The sequence below is a fragment of the Natrix helvetica genome (genome assembly GCF_964273705.1).
Source record: "Natrix helvetica genome assembly, chromosome: Z".
In the NCBI taxonomy this organism is placed as follows: Eukaryota; Metazoa; Chordata; class Lepidosauria; order Squamata; family Natricidae; genus Natrix; species Natrix helvetica.
In genome coordinates, this window is record NC_138554.1 from 60,528,622 (window position 1) to 60,548,902 (window position 20,281).

At 36.6% G+C, this 20,281-nt stretch overlaps 1 protein-coding gene across 2 annotated transcripts in view; it reads left to right on the plus strand.

The window, feature by feature from the left end:
* Window positions 1-17,806, plus strand: part of EPHA5 (EPH receptor A5) — a 227,446-nt gene extending 209,640 nt beyond the window's left edge. For both annotated transcript variants that reach the window (XM_081970085.1, XM_081970086.1), the window contains exons 12-17: window positions 4,421-4,482; window positions 5,531-5,740; window positions 7,715-7,864; window positions 13,226-13,419; window positions 15,348-15,503; window positions 17,030-17,806. In XM_081970085.1, coding sequence (XP_081826211.1) covers window positions 4,421-4,482; window positions 5,531-5,740; window positions 7,715-7,864; window positions 13,226-13,419; window positions 15,348-15,503; window positions 17,030-17,162 — 905 coding nt within the window. In that variant the 3' untranslated portion in view covers window positions 17,163-17,806. The remainder of the gene's footprint in view (window positions 1-4,420; window positions 4,483-5,530; window positions 5,741-7,714; window positions 7,865-13,225; window positions 13,420-15,347; window positions 15,504-17,029) is intronic.
* Window positions 17,807-20,281: the final 2,475 nt, after the last annotated feature.

The following is a 20,281-nucleotide window of genomic DNA, read 5'->3' on the forward strand; positions in this document are numbered from 1 at the left end:
ATCACCCTCAGCTCCTCGGAAAACCAAGGGGCCAGGGTGGTTCGCTGCCACCGGAGAGGCCGCAAGGGCGCTACCCGGTCCAAGACCCCGGCCGCCGCACTGTTCCATGCAGCCACCAGGTCCTCCGTCCAGGAGCGGGTCAGGGCAACAGGAGGTGGCCCAAGCTCCGTCTGGAACCTATCTGGTTCCATCAGTCGCCTGGGGCGGAACCATCTAAGATCCTCTGGTTCCGCCTCCCTGCAATGGGGGGTGGCGTCAAGGAAGTCCAGCCGGAGAAGCGAGTGATCTGACCATGACAGGGGAGTGATCACCTGATCCCCTATTCCCAGATCACTCTTCCATCGACCAGAGATAAAAACAAGGTCCAGCATGTGTCCTCCCTCGTGTGTGGGGCCCTGAATTATTTGGGTCAGGTCCAAGGCTGTCATGGAAGCCATGAACTCCTGAGCGACCTCGGATGATTCACCCGTCAATGGCAAGTTGAAGTCTCCCATGACTAATAGTCTAGGGGTCTCAACTGCCACCTCCGCAATCACCTCGAGGAGCTCAGGCAGGGCCGCTGAGGCATAGCGAGGAGCCAAGTATGCAATCAGCAGGCCCAACTGACTCCCTGGGCCCCATCTCACACCTAGAGTCTCACATCCGGATATCTGAGGTACGATGAATTCTCTCGGTGTCAAGGCTTCCCGTATAATGACCACTACCCCATCACCCCTACCCCGGGCACGAAGCTGATGGAATGCACGGTATCCTGATGGGCACATTTCCACGAGGGGCACACCCCCCTCGTGGCCCAACCAGGTTTCCGTGATCCCTGCAATGTCCGGCTCCCCCTCAGAAACCAGATCATGGATGAGGGGAGCCTTATTAACAACGGACCTTGCGTTACATAACATCAGTCTCATGCCACGGCTCTGACCTGCAAGGTCCTTTCCAACTCTGTTGATCTGTTAATCTGTCTTTTTCACTGATTGAATTTTTTTTAGAAAATCTGAATTTCAATAGGAAAGCAAGTAGAAATAGCAGACATTCTGAATTTGTAACCTTGACTTCATGATAAGGGTCTGGTGTTGAATTAAACAACCTAATAAATACTTGGTGGCGGCTGCTAAAAACAAAATTCATCTTGAACCTCCCATTCCTAACATCATGTGGTTCAATTGAATCCTTTTAAGATAGTTGTGAAAATGAAGTCACTCAGAAGTTCTCCAGCTGGACAGACATGGGGGATGTGAGCTCTGTAGAATATCACATGAACCCTGTCTGACAAACCAATTCTGAGATCTTTTTAGATCAGAACCCTCCGGGGGGGGGGGGCAAAGAAGGGGCAGCAGATTATTAGACCGAGGTAGAAGCAACAGGTCCCTTGCAGGTCGGAGATTTGCCCTCTGAGGGGCGGCAGCATGGCAACATGGCTGCAAAAGAAGCTGGCTTCCAGCCAAAGCAACTAAACAGGAGGGTGAGGATGAGATGACCCACAGTCATAAATCTAACCCACAGTTATAAATCAAAATTTGGAAAAAGCAAAGAATCTTGAGAGCACAAATAATATTGATGGACAGATCGGGATTTTTGCAAAAGAAGGAAAGAAAGAAAAGGAAAATGGAAGGTTGAAAACTAGCCTCCCCCCAAAAAAGCCATCTGTTTGAAACAATTCAGACAGAAAGGGAGAAAGCACAGAAGTGACAGACCCACTCAAACACTAACTTTAAATTCGGTTTTGGACTTCAAAAGATTGTGTTTTCTAGGAGCATGAAAATTTGCTTCATCCTAATGTCTTTTAACTAACATTTTAAGCAACTCCAATTAACGAGAGGTGGAATGCAACAAGGGAGAAAGATCAAGAAAAAAGCACTATCTCCTCACTGACAACTGATAACCTAATCTTGACTGTGTGGGAAATTTTAATTAACCAACTGCCATAAATTAGAACTTGGAAAAGCAGGAGGGAAGAGAAACATACCTGAGTTTGGCTGTATGCAAGTTTGTTCCAATTAATATATTTTGAGCAATTATAACTAACGAGAGGTGGAAAATAGCAAGGAAAAAATAATAACAAAATCAAGAACTGGGAAATGCAAAGTCTTTTTTTTCTTTTTTGCCTGCAAAAGATCAAGATGCCTCCAGCTTCTCTTCCGTTTTCACGGTAGTTGAATTAACTAAATTTAAGGTGGACCAGAACCTCGAAATAAGATTTGTATAACTAACTGCAATTTTGGAACTGAACATTGAGGAAGAACAAAAGACCAAGATGGCTCCCTTCGCTCTTCCCCACAGCAGCTGAATAAGATAAATTTAAGGTGGACCAGAACTCTGAAATAAGAACTGTATAACTAACTAACTTTGGGACTGGACATTATGGAAAGGTGGGAGTTTGAAGAACTAAGTGAAATTATAAAAAATATGCATAAATAATTAAAATCAAGCCTAAATAAAATTCTGAATTCAGAGAAGCAGGTATTTAAAGAAGAAGACAATGAAGGGGTAGAAATGATGGGAAATAAAAAGCAGACAAAAAACTCCATTGGGCTTGGCAGTGGTATAGAGAAAAATGTAAAGGAGGGATGTATCGATAGTTGACATAAATTGCTAATGATGAAATTGTGTGGATTGACTCCTGGAAGGTAATAAAGCAGCTCTTTGGATTGAGCAGATTGAGAATGGATAAGGCCCATTTCAAACTTCATTCCTTCTTTCTATGTGCTATTTTTTAAAATTGTAATCACCTCAAGTGTTTTTTAATGTTATATATACTAAAGTGACAGAAATTTAACTTTAAAGGCAGAATATGACACCTAAATGTGGATTCCTTATTTGCATTGATTGCATACATGCTTACATGAACATTTATTTTTCTTTTTGTGAAGAAATTTTGATTTGCTTTTGTTTCTAAAATGTGATTATATACATTTCAAATTACTTTTTTACTTATTGTACTTATAGAGAGAGAATGTGATGTTTTCATATTAACTCTTCTATTAGTAAATATATGAATTACAAAAAAGTATTTGCATGTGTGAGTTAAAATGGACAGTTTAGATACAAGCCATTTAAACAATCAATTTACTAGGCAAATGGAGAAAATAGGTTCTAATAGAATGTCAGTTAAATTAAATGGAATTTTATGCATGGCTTGTTTTATATATTTTTGCATGCATAAATGATAAGTGAGACTTTACAATTGCACAGAAGCATTTGCTACATAAGCAAATTTTGTCTATTGTAGCCAAAACTCAGTAAAACTAAAATCTGGTAAATCAGGGATTCATTGTTATAGTGGGATAAATGTGGATTGAAAAAAAAATGTATACTCTCCAAATGAGTATGGGTGTCATACATAAGTTTGCAAGTATGTTTTTATACATACAGATAGTCCTTTACTTAGGATGGATCATTTAGTGAACATTTGAAGTTACAGCAGACATCCCCAAAAATATTTATGGCTCAGTTTTAAATTACAGCTACTATAATGCCCCCAGGGTCTTTCAAGTTTACGAATGACTGTAGGGCATTCTATGCACCCCATGCCTATGCTTCCCATCCTCCCCTGCCTGCTTTGTCACCTCATGGGGTCCCACCTTAGTCAACAATCACTCATATACAATTCAAAATCTCCAGAGCCTAGAAGATCAGGATAGGGGAAGAGGAACAGGATGTTCTTTTGCTGAGTCACATGGCACAACCACAAGCAAACATCGTTTTCTTAGCTAAAAATAATGCTGGCGCAGCTCTCAATGTTTCCTTTCCTTGCTAATGCTAGCCATAGTTTTGCCATCATTAGCTTTGCTTGTGTTATGCCAGCAAAGCTAAAGCTTGTAGAGCTAAGAATAGCCTTAACAAAGAAACGAAATCCTCTATTTTCTTTTTTTTCTAACTAACTTCACTAACACTAGTGAAGCTAACACTGATAGAACTATGATTAACATTAGCAAGGGAAAAAAAACAGAGTGAAAAATAACGCTGGTAAAGCTCTCAGTTTGTTTGTGGGATTGTGCCATGTGACCCAGCAATGGAACAGCCTATTCTCCTTCCCTATCCCAACCTCCTGAATTCTGGAGATCTTCAAAATGTGTCCCATGAAGACCTCAAGGAATGGGAAGAGGGAGAAGCATGGGGTATCTCAGGGAGATGAGGGAGAGCCCAGGAGGCCAGAGGCAGGTGTACTTGTGCCTACACCAGGTTTACAAGGGAATCTCCATTCCACTTCATGAACCACATATTTATTTAATTATTATAATGGGGAGAGCAGGGATAGGGGGTTATTAAGTGAGGAAGTTAACTTAATGGACATCCTGATTTCTAACCATAATGGGCAGGCTGCATTTCAATTGAAACTCTGGGAGTGCCTGTATTATAGTTCTAAGTGAGTTTTTGCCATCCAGTAGCTATAGATGATGGGCTTTTAATCTACTTTATCCAGGTAAACCAGTCATGATTGTAACTGAATATATGGAAAATGGATCCTTGGATACATTTTTAAAGGTAAGCTTTAAATGTATATGCATGTCAGGTATTAACCTCCCATTTCATAATTATTATTTCTGAAGAAATGTGGTTTCTTAAACAAAAATATTTTTCTGATTAACCTCAAATCCTACTGATTTTGTGGATGTGTTCATCATGCAGTTTTCTTAGCAACTGAGTAATTCAGTATTGCCTTCTAAGATGCTTTTTATTTTCCCATACTTTTACATTCAGTAATATCATCTGTACCAGCGATGGCGAACCTTTTTTTGGCTCACGTGCCATAAGGGGGGGAGCGCAGGAGGGGTCATGCACAGGCGTGCTGCACCCATAATGCAATGCGCTACTTCCCCCAGGGTGCATGCGCGCATTAGAGGTGCTCCCCCCTTTTGCATGCTTTTTTCACCCGCCCCAGGCACCAGAGGCTTTATAGAAGCCTGGGGAGGGCGAAAACAGCCTCCCCCCCCGGAGGCCCTCTGGAGGCTTCAGGGACCTTCAGGAGGCTTCCCTGAAGCCTCCGGAGGACTAAAAAAGACCCTACGAGCAAACCGGAAGTCTGTTCCCATAGGGAAGTTTGTCCATAGCACCGTTTTTTTGCGCTCCGAAGCCTCTGGAGGGCCTGGGGGGGTCTTTTCACCCTCTCTAGGCTCCTATAAAGCCTCTGGAGCCTGGGGAGGGCAAAAATGGCTTTACAAAAGTCAGCTGGCCAGTGCGTATGGACAAATGACTCCATGTGCCACCTGTGCCCTGACAAATGGTTCCATGTGCCATGCGTGCCCTGACAAATGACTCCACGTGCCACCTGTGGCACGCGTGCCACAGGTTCGCCATTCTGGTTCTATATAGTATGTTAATTCTGAAGTGCCGGTGGAAACAGAACTCCATGGGAGTTGTTTAATTTAGTAAAAGCAATCTTGAACAGTTTTAAATTTCAACATATTTATCATGGAACATAGCAGTACAGGATTTTTCTGTTTCACATATTTACTTCAAAACTTCCTGGTTGTTTATAGTAAATTAAACTTTGCTTTCATATTCTCTACTTGTAATTCTGTACTTTTTACAGAAGAATGATGGACACTTTACTGTAATTCAGTTGGTTGGTATGCTCCGAGGAATAGCATCTGGGATGAAGTATTTGTCTGACATGGGATATGTACATAGAGACTTGGCTGCCAGAAATATCCTAATCAACATTAATTTGATGTGTAAAGTGTCAGATTTTGGACTTTCTCGAATTCTTGAAGATGATCCTGAAGCTGCTTACACAACAAGAGTAAGTTTCTTGTGAACATGTATTTATTTATTGCAGAAGCAAAGTAGGGAGACTAACTTGGGACATACTTCAGTCAACTTGTGTAGGTGTTTAGACCTTGTGTAGGTCTAAAGTTTGGAGAATGGTCCTGAACCAGAGCTACCAACAGGTGATCTCGTAGCTTTGTCAATCAGAAGTATATTCTAGGATAAATACAGAAACAAAATATAGATCAGCAAGAACATATTAGGTTTTGTAAAATCCTCACAACAAGAATAGCTCCATTGTGTGAGTAATCTGCATTAATGAGCGCCCATATAAACTATTGCCTCTCTTTCTATCCTGCCTTCTGGCAATCATAATATATAGTTATGAACATTGTCTCTTATATATTAATAGCTACACCATTTATCCAATTAAGTACAGTGTTTGTTAGTTGGAGGACCAATGTATTTCAAAATGTGACCTGTAATTTGTATGTAACTTCTTGAATTCCATATACCTTACAAAATTGACTATATATTTTCATCATACATGTACCACAGTATCATGTGCTCCTTTTATATATTTTACTACTGTTATCCATATACTCTATTTAGCGCATTGAATACCATATGCTAAATAAATTGTCTCTTTCAATGCACAAACTTATTAACTGCTGTCTATGAATGAGACTGATTAAGGTCTAATGCTACTTTAAATTTAAAGGTTAAAAAAATCCACTTAGAATAGGAACAATAGGGTGATGTCCCAGTACTGTATCTGATACCATATCATCAATGAATGTCAGTAAATAAATTCTCAGCCATGACTCTATCTTATGTTCTCACTGAAAGCAGCCATTTGTTTAACGTTTTCCTATTTTTATCATGTCTTATTAAACAATAGTTGAATTACGTGCCAATATTTCTTTCTAGACTGAGCATACACAGAAATAATTATGGGCTTGAACTTTAACATATCCTTTTTTCCTTACAATTTGAATTCAGAATTTGGGTATCATGACAGATTTTGTTTGCAGGCCCATGGTACACCTTTGACCTCAAGTCTGTGATATGAGGTATTTTGTATGTGTTTTTTAAATGTATAGTTAACAACCCGGGAACTGTGTTGACTGCATGCTTGTTTGTATTTTCCTTCACCAACTATGATGACCCAACTGTATCTTGTTATACAAATTAAATTCAAATACCGTATTTTTTGGAGTATAAGATGCACCAAGGTTTTAAAGAGGCACATTTTTTAAAAAGTAGGTAGGTATATAGAGGGATAGAGAGAAAGAGAGAGAAATACAGTAGGTAGGTAGAGAGAGTGAGTAGTTAGGTAGATAAAGGGGGAGAGAGAGAAATACAATAGGTAGGTAGAGAGAGAGAGTAGGTAGGTAGAGGGAGGGAGGGAGGGAGGGAGAGAGAGAGAGAAGATAGGTAGGGAGAGAGAGTAGGTGGGTAGGTATGTAGATAAATGGAGAGAGAGAGAGAAAGTAGGTAGGTGTGTGTGTGTGTAGATAGAGAGAGGGAGAGAGAGAGAGAGAGAAGGTAGATGTTTCCAGGTGTATTAATCCATGTGCTGGAGAAGGAAATCGCTGACAATCTGCAGCACCTAATACTTTGTTTCTGCTGGCACAGCACTTGATCAATATAATTCTCATCAACCACTCGTAACTAAAGAGCTTTCTGAAAGAAAAAAAAACTTTTTGCACTCTGCAAACCTCCCAAAAATGGCCCATTTTTTGCAAAAACGGACCCGTTCTTTTTTTTAAAAAGAATGAATAGTGCATCTTATACTCTGAAAAATATGGTAGGCCCTTAGTACCAGCAATTAATATATCTGAAGGTATGTAAAGGATGTAATAATGTAGAAAGAGATCTTCCAAACATTAGAAAATGCTTGTCTACTCATTTTCTCTAGAAAATTGTTGACACATCAAGAAAACTTAATTGAATGTATTTTAACCTAATTAAATATAATATATATATATATATATATTATTTCTAGGGAGGGAAAATCCCAATCCGATGGACAGCTCCTGAAGCTATAGCTTTCCGCAAATTTACATCTGCTAGTGATGTCTGGAGCTATGGGATTGTGATGTGGGAAGTAGTGTCCTATGGAGAGAGACCCTACTGGGAGATGACCAATCAAGATGTAAATATTTCCTTTTCCTTCTCTATGTGAAAACCTTCAAATCAGGATGTCACATATATTAATTATTTTCTTTTTTTAATTTTAAAGGCCTAAATGTACAGTTACAAGTAATGTCCAAAGAGTCCATTCGGAGAATAGTATGGAATGTTCAATTGAGTGAAATGGAGAATAGAAGTAAGATTAATGGATAAAAAGATAAGGTTCTTGTATCAGGCACAGCAGCTGATTTTGGGCTTTGTTTCAATTTGAGATTCTGAGTGGTGAACATAAATTTAACATACTATGACTCACTTTGCTATCAAACAAAACGTGACCAAAACTGAGCATCAGCTGTCAGAATCAAATCATAATGCAAGTGGACAGGCCTTAGTAGTACAGAACATGGAACAGCTCTAAATCCAAATCTGGGCTGGCATCACTACTTGAATCTACAGGCAACTGCCTTGACGCACTACTGGTAACTCCCTGTAGAAAAACAAAGATCTGTTCCCGACACTGAGCAAGCATGGATAGCTGATTCTACTATTTAATATTTCTAATACTTTCCTGGAATGGTGCTCTTTTGAGAATAATTGTGGTGTTGAAGTTGGAAAAGTTCTTGTAGTCTTGCTGCTGCTGCTGTTACTGCCAGACAACTTCAAAATCTTGCTGCTGGGTAAGGAGTCATCCAGAGACTATTTCATTCAGATTAGTGGTGGGTTTCAAAAAAATTTAGAACCTCTTCTGTAGGTGTGGCCTGCTTTGTGGGAATGGCTTGCTGGCCATGTGACCGGGTGGAGTGGCTTGGCAGCCATGTGACTGAGTGGGAGTGGCTTGGCAGCCATGTGACTTGGTGGGCGTGGCCAACTTGTAAAATGTGGTGAAACTCACTTAACAGCGCTCTTGCTTAGCAACCAAAATGTTGGCTCAAAAACTCTGGCATTTGAAGCACGCAAGTCTGAAAGCTGTCAAGTTACAAGACCCTTGCACCCCTAACCCTTTAGAAAAAAAACCCCAGGGGTATTCAAACTTGACAGCTTTAAGACTTGTGAACTTCAACTCCCAGAATTCCTCCTCTCGCTCTTCATCTTGATGATGTGCAGATGGGCGGGGGGCGGGAGCTGGAACTGGTTCTAAATGACACTGTACATTTGTGGAACCTCTTCTATAGAAGAGGTTAGAACTGGCAGGAACCCACCCCTGATTCAGATACTTATCAGTTCTGACATGGAGTGTATAATGTTTTTGAGCAGTTTTTATTTATACAACATTTTATTTTTCCTGGGAATAATAACTGTGGAGAGAGAATGTTTGTTTGTTTGTTTGTTTAGTTTTAATCTCAATCCTTTGTATTTAGAATTGTAGAGTCATCAGACCCCGACTGTCTTTGTCTGTTTGGTCTTTGACAGTGCATTTACTTCAGATGCAATGTCTTGATGTCCATAGATATAGACCATGGGGAGATGTTTACTCATCCATATCTCTATTGGAATATACTTTTTAACTAATTAGATTGGAAATAATATGCATACAGTGATTGCATATTATTTGAATATATATTTTAGAAAATCACAGGTTGACTACATAGGAGATCAATATGCAGGAAGTTGCAAATATTTATGAAGATTTCACACATCTGAGCTAGACCAGCAAAGCAATAGCTGTTTTTTTTAATGGAAAACACTTTGTCATTTAAATCTCTTTTGTTACCAAGCCTTCCATTTCAGTATTGTGTTCCAATTTGCAATAAAGTAAAATAATAAGGCCAAGACAAATTCCCTTGGAAGAGATACTATCATCCCATGAATAATTCTTAATTTAAGGTCCATCAGTATTATTTTTAGGGATGAAGGACTGTCATGGAATAAATACTTTTTTATTACTCAGTTAAGAAACATTGGCAGACTCCCATAGCTTAATCTTTAGGGACCATGCATATTGCTAATGATAGAGATTCTTCTGGGAAAAGGGAGTTAATAGTGTCACACTGCCTAGATTTACATGAATGAGGGCAATATATACATTCTGTATAACTGTGTATTATTTTTGTCGTCATTGCATGTTTCTTCATCACCACAATCAGATTATATATTAACAAATGGGCTAGTACGAATCAGTGATTGTGTTCAAGTTCCAATTTTAGTCATTATTCTGAGTGAATTAGTATTTAGTAAAAGAGCTTCCAGTTAAGCCAGTTAAGATTCATATAGCCTCTGATTATTCATAAGTAACTAAACCTCCCATTAGTTTTATTATAATTTTAAGTTAATCATTATTATTAAGATACACTACTTGTCTTATTTTTATTATTTCAGTAGATACCCAAGTAAACAATTTCACTTGTTTTTCCAAAAACACCCATTAGTTTTATTATAATTTTAAGTTAATCATCATTAAGATACACTACATGTCTTATTTTTATTATTTCAGTAGATACCCAAGTGTTCTGACCCCCTCCTCCCCACATGCCTGTGAATAAATCAGAACACAGGCTTGGCTGTTTGCCACTGCTTACTTACTGAGATAACGAATCCTTTGGCTGAGGACCCAGACAACTCACATTCAATAGATTAGCTCTGCAGCAACCCAGATAATTCAAATGAAGCAATGCAGGTAGTCCAAACGAACAGACACAGCTAGAATACACAGATAGATTTTCTTAACTACTAATTCGAACGGTTTTTTTCTGCAAATGTCCCCTCCCAATGCCTCACCTATAATCTCTCTTGGGAGGGGCCAATCCACAACCACCTGTGCTTAATCATCTTCTGTGAGTCTGCCTACGGAATTGCTGCTTCCGTTGAGACTCTATTCTTGAGACTCTATTCTAGGGTATAAACAATTCTCCCATTTTATGTCATCTGAAAATTTGATAAGTATACCTTCTTTATAACCTTTCCCTAAATCATTTATAAAAATATTAGCATTTTTTTCCATGTGTGTATATGCTTTCAGAATATTTTTCCATATTCTAGCACTTTATTTTTTTCTCCTTTCTCTAAATAAATACATCTCATCCTATAATTACATTTATTTCAATTTGATCAATCACAATAGAGCTTGAAGGGATCTTGAAGATCTTCTAATCCAACCCCTGCTCAAGCAGGAGACATTATATCAGTGATGGCTAACCTTTTCCGGACTGAGTGTCCAAAGCATGAGTACGCGTGCCCAAACCTTCAAAATGCAATGCGCATGCAGGCCCAGAGCATATCCCTGCGTATGAGTGCGCACTCTGCACATGCGCCCCACCTCGCTGACCCACATGCACAGGGTGCTGTCCATGCACTCTTTCCCCATGCATGCACACGTTCCCCTGCATGCACCTCACCCACCCCCACACATGAATTTGCGCCCCCTGTACATGCCTCGTGCAGTAGAGATACAATGACTAGTTGGCCGGTGGGAGGCGTGCACACATGTGCAATGGACCTGAACTGGGGCGATGGCTCACATGTCCACAGACAGGGCATTGCATGCCATCTGTGGCACGCATGCCATAGGTTTGCCATCACGGCCTTATACCATTTCAGATAGGTAGTTGTCCAGCTTTTTTTAAAAAAAAAAGCTCCAGTGATGAAGCACTTACAACTTTTGAAGGTAAGCTGTTCCATTGGTTAATTGTCCTTACTATTAGGAAATTTCTTCTTAATTCCAAATTGTTTCTCTCCTTGAATAATTTCCATTGATTGTTTCTTGTCTTGCCTTCTGGTGCTTTGAAAATAAATTGACTCCCTCTTCTTTGTGGCAGCCCCTCAAATACTGGAATATTGCTATCATATAACCTCTAGCCCTTCTTTTCTCTAGACTGGCAATGCCCAATTCCTGCAACCATTCTTCATATGTTTTTGTCTTCAAGCTTATCTTTTAATCACCTCAGTTGCTCTTCTTTGCATTTTTTTCCAAAATCTCAACATTTTTTTTGTTGCATTGCATTGCATTGTATATGGATATTAGTAATCGGTCAGTAAATGTTATTGTTTCTGTGAAAAATAGTTAGAAATATTTGGCTGCAATAATAAAAAATTCTGGGAGTTGGCTGTGGTCCTGAAAAAGTTAGCAGCCTGATAGGCTGGAGTCAGATGTAAGCTGAGGGGAGCAGGGGAGCGTTGACGACTGCTAACTGAGTTCTGAAAGGACAATTTTAAGGTATTGCAGAAGTTGTGGCTTTTCAGTTGTTCATATGTTTTTCTCTGATGAGTAAAAGAATATTTAATTCTTTAACTCTATTTGTTCTCTTTAGCAAGAAATAAACAGGTGAAATTATAAAATCTTTTAAGAAGGAAAAAGAATTAAGCAATGAAAAAGGAAAAAGACTCAGCAAAGAATCTGAATCATGAGTATATTAGTTTTGAAAAACCTAGAAGTTCTATTACACAAAGCCTTGCATTAATATCCTTCCATACTATTCCCAGAAGAAACCAACCAATGAGTCATGTCAAGAAGCAAAAACCTAGCAGTATGAGGGTAGTGAACTTTCAGGCATTGATAAGCATTTAGTTTTTAAACAATTCTGAAAATTTTACATTTAAATTGCAGCAGCAAACTTTCTACATAAATTCAACACTATACAAGGAAGAAAGATAACTGGAATGATAGTCATTTCTTCCTTCCTTCTGTCTTCAAAGAGGTGCAGGGCAAGAAATGTTTTTCTTTCATCATTTAATTCCAAGTAATATTTCTATGAATTCAAATAATTTCAAAAGCCAATTATACAGTAAAATAGTTTATCCATAGATCCTCCAGTATCCTCTTTTCAAAGGCCGCCAATCATCTTTCAGGATGTCACCACAACCACTGCCAACATTCTATTTATCATCAAGGTCTAAGCACTAGCTGTGCATGCAGTGTTACATGGTAATGTTTATGATCAATTTTTCTTTTTCATAGAAAAGTTTTCTGCCATTATGCAATTCCAATTACATTCCCTCACACTTAAAAAACAACAACTGGAAGATATGGCCACTACTCTTTAATGTCATGTATAGTTGTGAGCATTTCAATTCCATAAATTTATTTACCAAAAGTCAAGGGTTTGGGAGTCTTATTTATCTGAAACCGAGCTAGAAATTTTGTATGACCAATGTCGGGGCTGGCTGTGTCAACTTTTTTCTGTTTTGCTGGATTCTAGTAGCCCTATTCATGATCAGGGAGTCAAGAATATAATAAAAAACATATTCTATCCTTGCATGAAATTGTAAATAATATGGATAGAGTTTCCAAATATATAGCTTTCATACCATCATTTTTGTAGACTTATCAGCAGAAAAATGGTCTGAATGTTTTAACAATAGAAATCCCTATGTATTTTCAGGGGAATTTTGATTACAATAATTTTTATTAAAGAAGAATATTTGGGAGTTTGATTGATTTTTTCTTTAGGTGATTAAGGCTGTTGAAGAAGGTTATCGTTTGCCAAGTCCCATGGACTGCCCAGCTGCTCTCTATCAGCTAATGTTAGATTGCTGGCAGAAGGACCGAAATAGCAGGCCCAAATTTGATGAAATAGTCTGCATACTGGAAAAGCTCATTCGGAATCCCAGTAGCCTGAAAACATTGGTGAACACATCAAGCAGGTATAAAATCAAATTTATGCTGTGTTATCTTTTTATCATTGATGTTAGGTCTCTCCGTTTTTGATTATTGTCAAAATACAAACTATTTTTCTAATTTGGAAAGAGGTGGTATACAAGTAGCTACCCTTAGTTGATTCATGTTTTGTTGTTCTGAAACAGAAATGGAAAATTTAGAAAACCTGAACTAGTTATAGGCTCCTAGAACCTCAAGGCAGTAATAAGGCAAATTTCAACAGCATTTTTTTCTGTCTTGAAAATGAAATGAAAGTTAAACTGAACAGATAAATATTTCACTACTTTTAAAAAGTGTACTTTGCTTTTTGAAAACAAATTTATTTAAAAGAATCTATTGTCTATGGAGATTCTCAGTCATCTAGATCATGGTAGTCCGAAAGGTGCTTTTCCAAGAGGCAACTGGACTTTCTGATTTTTCTTTTCTTCTTTCAAAGAAAAACCAGAAAGTACAGTTGTCTGTTGGAAAAGCACCTTTGGGACAAAAGAATTTATTGTTTTTACTTTTGCAAATGTGGCATATATACAAAATTGGCCTATTTTTAGAGTAATTGAAAATCCAATCCCTATGATTTATAAGGGGAAAAAACATTTATTGTAATACATTTTGACAATAATTGCAAAAATAATCATGTGAAAAAATCTGCCACACCTGTTTCTAAGCTTTTTTTTTTTAAAAAAATAAAGGCCAAATATTTTTAATGTGCAGGATATACATATATTCTCTATGATATTTCCTTTCTTTCTGCCACTCTTCCTTTTCTATATTTTCCTACTCAAAACATTCCAAGATGGCACTCTGGCTGTATCATCTAATAATTGTTCTCCAATGTATTTTATCACCCAAATTTTGCCATTTAATATAAGTTCTTTAGAAAATTGACAACTCTGGCCACAAATCCAAAGTGATGATATTATTTAAATAAATGAGATTAGAAATTCATAACAATTTATGTCAGTATCAGTGCATCAACTGTATCCATCAAATAGAATGCACTGTATAATGAAGATGTGCTACATTTATCTTGATGACTGATTAATTATTTTATTTTATTTATTTATTACATTTATAAGCTTTCTGAATTTTAAGAATTCTAGAAGATTATAGGATCAATGGCAGTAGACTCAATGTAGTAGCATCTGCTTCTACAGCTTTGAAAAGAAACACACAAAATATAAAAACCAGAATAAAACCAGAATATATATCCTTATATAAATTATGTATGTAAGACCGATCTAGTTCTCTGCCTGTTTAATAGATCCTCACTGTCCCTTTGCAAAGTTTTTGATAGGCTAAATTGGGAAGATTGTGAGTAAATCACACCACTCACTTTTCATGTTGTCTGTATATTAGCCAGTTATGAAATTTAGCTGCTAATGTTATACTATCACCATATTATATCTTAATGGGTTAATTCTTTTGAAAAAGAATACCCCTACCTCCCCCCCCCAAAAAAAAAAAGATAAAGTAAAGATATGAAATAATAAAAATGTCCTAAGCCTGGAGTTGGTATTTGTCATTATTTAAAGGGACCTTTTTTTGTTTTGTGGCTTTTTGTAGCAGAGTATTTTACTCTGTGCTGCCTGTTGACTTAGTATTTCTTGCTATTTTTATGCTCTAGGCTTTTTTAAAAAGTAGTCAATAAATTTAAATAAATAAATTAGATTTTTAAAATGTGGGGTTAAAAATCAGGAGTGGGGAAAAGGAAATGATGCCTCTTAAAATCAACCTGTAGAATATTTATATAGCTGTCTATAAAGTAAAGCTTTGATATAATTAGGAACAAAAACTAATATTGGGCACTTGCAGGGTTACTAGACAACTCTTTTTGCTGATCTTCCTCCATGTACAATAATCTTACATCCAACTTTAAAAAAAAAGATTATGTTAATGTATACCTTGGTTTCTCTTTTAGAATTTCAAATTTATTAGGGGAACACAGCCCACTTGGAAATGGCGTCTACAGATCTGTAGGTGAATGGTTGGAAGCCATCAAAATGGGACGGTATACAGAGATTTTCATGGAAAATGGATACAGTTCCATGGATGCTGTGGCTCAGGTGACACTGGAGTGAGTAGAATTCCTGATCATTTCCACTGATATAAGGGAGAGCACTTTGGGTTGGAAGTCAGTTAAGAGTAAAGGTAGAAAACAACTGGAAGCATTTAAGACTTTTTTTAATTGCAACTTGATTCTAGGGAAAACTCATTTATATCCTATATAAATGATAGCATAACATTGATTTGTAGGTATCACAATTGTTGAAAAGATATCATTAGCAACTTTGCACTAATAATTGATCATGTGACTTTGATCATTTCAACAGCATGCCAATTTTGGCATAAGGTGTGTCCTGCTTTTCATATAATAAAGGTACTTTCATCCTAACTGTACATGGTGTAAGGATTTTCAAGGAAAAAAAGTCTTGACTGCAAACATCTCAGAAAAAATTGCAGAGGAATAATCCCACTTCACTATTATCCAGGATATGGCAACAGGTTCCTGTGCAAAAAATCTAATAATTTTGGAGCAGATCTAATCACTATTATTTTCTCTAGGTTTGCTACACTGCTCAGTAGAGTTATTGTGACTCTTTCACTCACGTTATCATATTTTCCAATCTTAATTTTTTTCCAAGTGATTTTTCTTTTAACATTTTGAAAAATTGTATATGTATGTATGTGTGTGTGTACATATATATTTATATTCAAAGATATTTTTCAAATTTATTGCATTTTTGTAACATACACATTTTTGTATATTTTTAACTTACATTATAACGGAGAAATTTCAGCATATATAAGTTCCAGTCTATGTCTTGATTTAGGAAATTCAGACTACATAAATTCAGATTAAAATGTGAGCAGAATAAATATTTCCTATGTCTTTGTGCAGTGATATGAGGCAAGCTTATGTTAAGATGGGATATATTTTTCCTTTACAAGGACACAGAAATATAGGTAGGCCTCTGCAAGTGAAGAGGCTTTCCCTTATCTCTACCTAACTCAGAGACTTGACACATTCCAGACTTAAAAAGTAAAGCCTCGTTTCCTCTTGAGATCTCTCTGAAATCAGAAAAGGGTCCAATAAGAAAACCTATTGCAATAAGCATCGCTGAGAGAAGAGTTCAAAACCAGAAGAACATTCCCGACTTTCATTTGAGAGTGACAGTAGCAGGAGGATTGCATTTTTGCCCTGCTCCAAACTGAAAAAACCTTGATTAAAATGCAGGAAGGTCAGAGGTCTTGACTGATGCATAGCAAGAAATGGAATCCTTTCTCTTAAAAGATTGCCAAAATGACAGTGAGGTGTGGGAAAAGGAACTCACTGTTGGTTGGTTTGTTGGTTTCTTTGTTTGTTTGTTTTTACAAAAAAAAATAAATTGTAAAAGTGTTCCTTTCCCCCACCTCCCTACAATTATAATGAAATTTAATAAATGCCTTCATTTCCTCTGGCTTCTCTGGCTTCCAAACTAAAAAAAAGCTTGTCAATGTCATCTATGTTAGGTTGCTTGTTAAAAAAATGATTTGCATTGTATTGTTGGTCTGCACACACAACCCTTTTAAGCACAACATTCTCTCTTCTTACTGCTCAAGGATGCAAATTAATCCTGGCTCTACGGGAGATCTTCAACAATCTGCTGTTCAGTTAAAAGTATATGGTTTGCTTTATTTATTTGTTTGTTTGTTTGATTTAACATCAGAGGACTTCTTCTCAGCAGCAAAATGAAAATTAGGACACAAAACATCTCCCTGCTTATATTTTAAACTGTGGAATATGATGAATGTGTTATAGCTCCCTGGTTGTGCTTGAATACTTCATCTCCCCTGATCCTGCATCAGCTTTCTCAATATTTTCCATTTGTTTCTAGAGTCTATTTTATTGGATAATCTCAGATCCAGTTCTTTATGTCTAATAACAGTAGTCAATTTTAACAATGAAGATATAGTACCACTAGGGTTTATAAAGCATCAAACATAGAAACAGAATCTACTTTTAGAAAATGTCTTATCTATGAAAAGGAAATAAGAAAAATAGGTTGAATTTTCAGAATTCCTGCACTGGTGTTATAAATTTGGATTTCCCTGATATTCTTTTGTCTTTTGTGTATGTATCAATCTGCATAATAATTTAATTCAGGTATGTCCTGTATGTTTACAAGTATCTTTCTGTTTCAATCTCATGAAATATAAACAATTGGGTATTTGCACTTATGTTAAATAATATGGACATTAATTTGTGCCTTAGCAATTATTATACTAATTATTAATTTATTTAGCATTTATTATACTTTTGATTGTGGATGTCATATTTCCCCTTTGATTATATAAAAATATTATTTTTAAAATATTATGACCCAGAAATAATTTCATTTTTTACTTGTCATATTGTACAAATTAACACAAGTACACAACATTTATCAAATTTTAAAGGGATTTTGGCTTTAAAAAAAAAATAGATTTACAAGTAGAAGTGCTTAAAACTAGATGGAATATACTATCCCTTAACTGAGCTAAACATGTCAAATAATGTTCTCTGCTGTTTTTAATGAAGTTTTCATCCTCAGGTTTTAATGCTTTATTTAAAATTTAATCCAATTGATTTCAGGTTCCATGGTGTGTGTGTGTGTGTGTGTGTGTGTGTGTGTTTATATATACACGTGTGTGTGTATGTATATGTGTGTGTATGTATATATATATGTATATGTATATGTATATATATATATATATATATATATATATATATGTGTGTGTGTGTGTGTATATATGTGTGTGTGTGTGTGTGTATATATATACACACACACACATATACATACACACACACAAACACACATACATACACACACACACACACAAATACATAATGATTGTAAATGAGTTCATACAAGTGGAATTTTCTATGAGATCAGAGTCAGAATCATGCAGAAAAGGTAACTGTTAAAATGAATATTTAACAAAATATATCATTAAACTGTAGATTATGTGTTATAGAGGCTGAAGGTTTATTTCTTCCACATTCTGCTTTTCTCCAACCCAGTGCCTTTGAAATTGTGTCTACAAATCCCAGAATTCTGAGACCTATAGTTTTCAGTGTGCAGGCCTTAGGATATTTAGAAGGGAATTTTTGATGTACTCAACCAAACTATAATTTCAGAAGTCTTGGTGAATACATTTGTATTGTATAAATGTGTTCTAATAGATTCTTGATGTCACTCAAGCAGAAAATTAAGATAAGATTTGGACTGGGTTGGGCTGAGTAGTTATAGAAAGAAGATTCCAGATTTCTCTTTTTCCATATTCGTATCATCTGTTTCTATAGACTCACCATAAATATCCCAGAATTTACTGAAAAACATTTTTTTCTATATTTATTTTCTACATAAGTTATATAATAAAACAACATTGTTTGGAAACTATTCATGGATAAAATATTGAGTTTGCATCATTCTGCTAATCCATTTCAAACTCTTCTGTCCATAAAGCCATAAGAATGAAAGGGATTTGTTATGCTACCTTACATTAAAGTTCTGGTTCTGACAAACTCCTAAATGATAAAGGGCATTCAGATGATCCTTCTTCAGACTGCCATATGTTCACATTTTTAATGTTCCTGTCTTAAGTTCCCTGAAAATGGAGTATAAGCATTTCACAAAAAAGGAATGCTTTACATCTTCTTGATCCAGTTTTATAGTCACCAAGGTTACCCTCTTCCACTTGAAATGTTATAGACTCTTCTATTTCAGCAGCCTGCTGCATATATAAACCAGGACCCACTTTAGGTTAAGCTTCTTGGATGCCAAAGTCAAAGATGACCAAAGGCGTGCACTTCTTGCTCAGCTTTTGTGTAAAAAATGTGTAGATTTCTGACAATTGATTCTTACATTGTGAATAGGATTGGACCTAATGGCCAAAATGTCCCATTCCAACTCTATGATTCTTTTAATTTTGGAAATATTTGAAAGCAATGTCTTCCTCCTTTTACTCATTTTGGAGGCTAGTTCATTGTAAAAGAATTTTTACCTTGTCAGATTGAGTAGCAGTTGAGTATATCTGGTATCTTACATTAATCCAATCATCCATCTACTTTAAAAACAAACCATGAAAATATTCCTAGATGATTTATTATTACTAGCTATCTTTAATTTGTTCCATCCATTATTCCTATCGTAAATAATGTCACTTTTAGAATTCATCAGCTATAATTCTTGCATTTCAGTTTTTAAAATATGCTTTAATTTTTATTGCTGGGAAAATCCATGAGATCCAGTTGAAACATTAAAATATAAGATAAAACAGAGAAATCAAAGCTTATTTATATACCTTCTGAATCACAGTTTATATTTTACAAGTAAATTGGCTATGAGAATGTATTTGAAGCCTGACTGGATTATTTGATACAGACAAAACATTCAACTACTTGATTAATATAGTTTCTATATTTTTGTATTTTTATACTTTTCGGTCCATATGTGTATGTGTAAAACACATTTTCATGTATAGATACTGAAAGACCAAAACAAAATTACCGTATTTTTTGGAGTATAAGACACATCCTTTTCCCTCAAAAAAGAGGCTGAAAATCTGGGTGCATCTTATACACTGAATACAGCATTTTTGGCCTACTGAAACCTTGCCCCCTTTGCAAAAATGGCCATGCAGAGCCTTTAGGAGTCCTCCTGGGGGCTGGAGAGGGGAGAAATGAGTGGAAAATGGGCCGTTTCCCGCCACCAGCCACCAGGAGCACTCTATAAGCCTCCTAAAGGCTATGCATGCCCTTTTTTTGATGAAAACAGGCCCCTTTTTTGTGTGAAAAACAGGCCATTTTTGGCAGGTCTGCAGAGTGCAAAA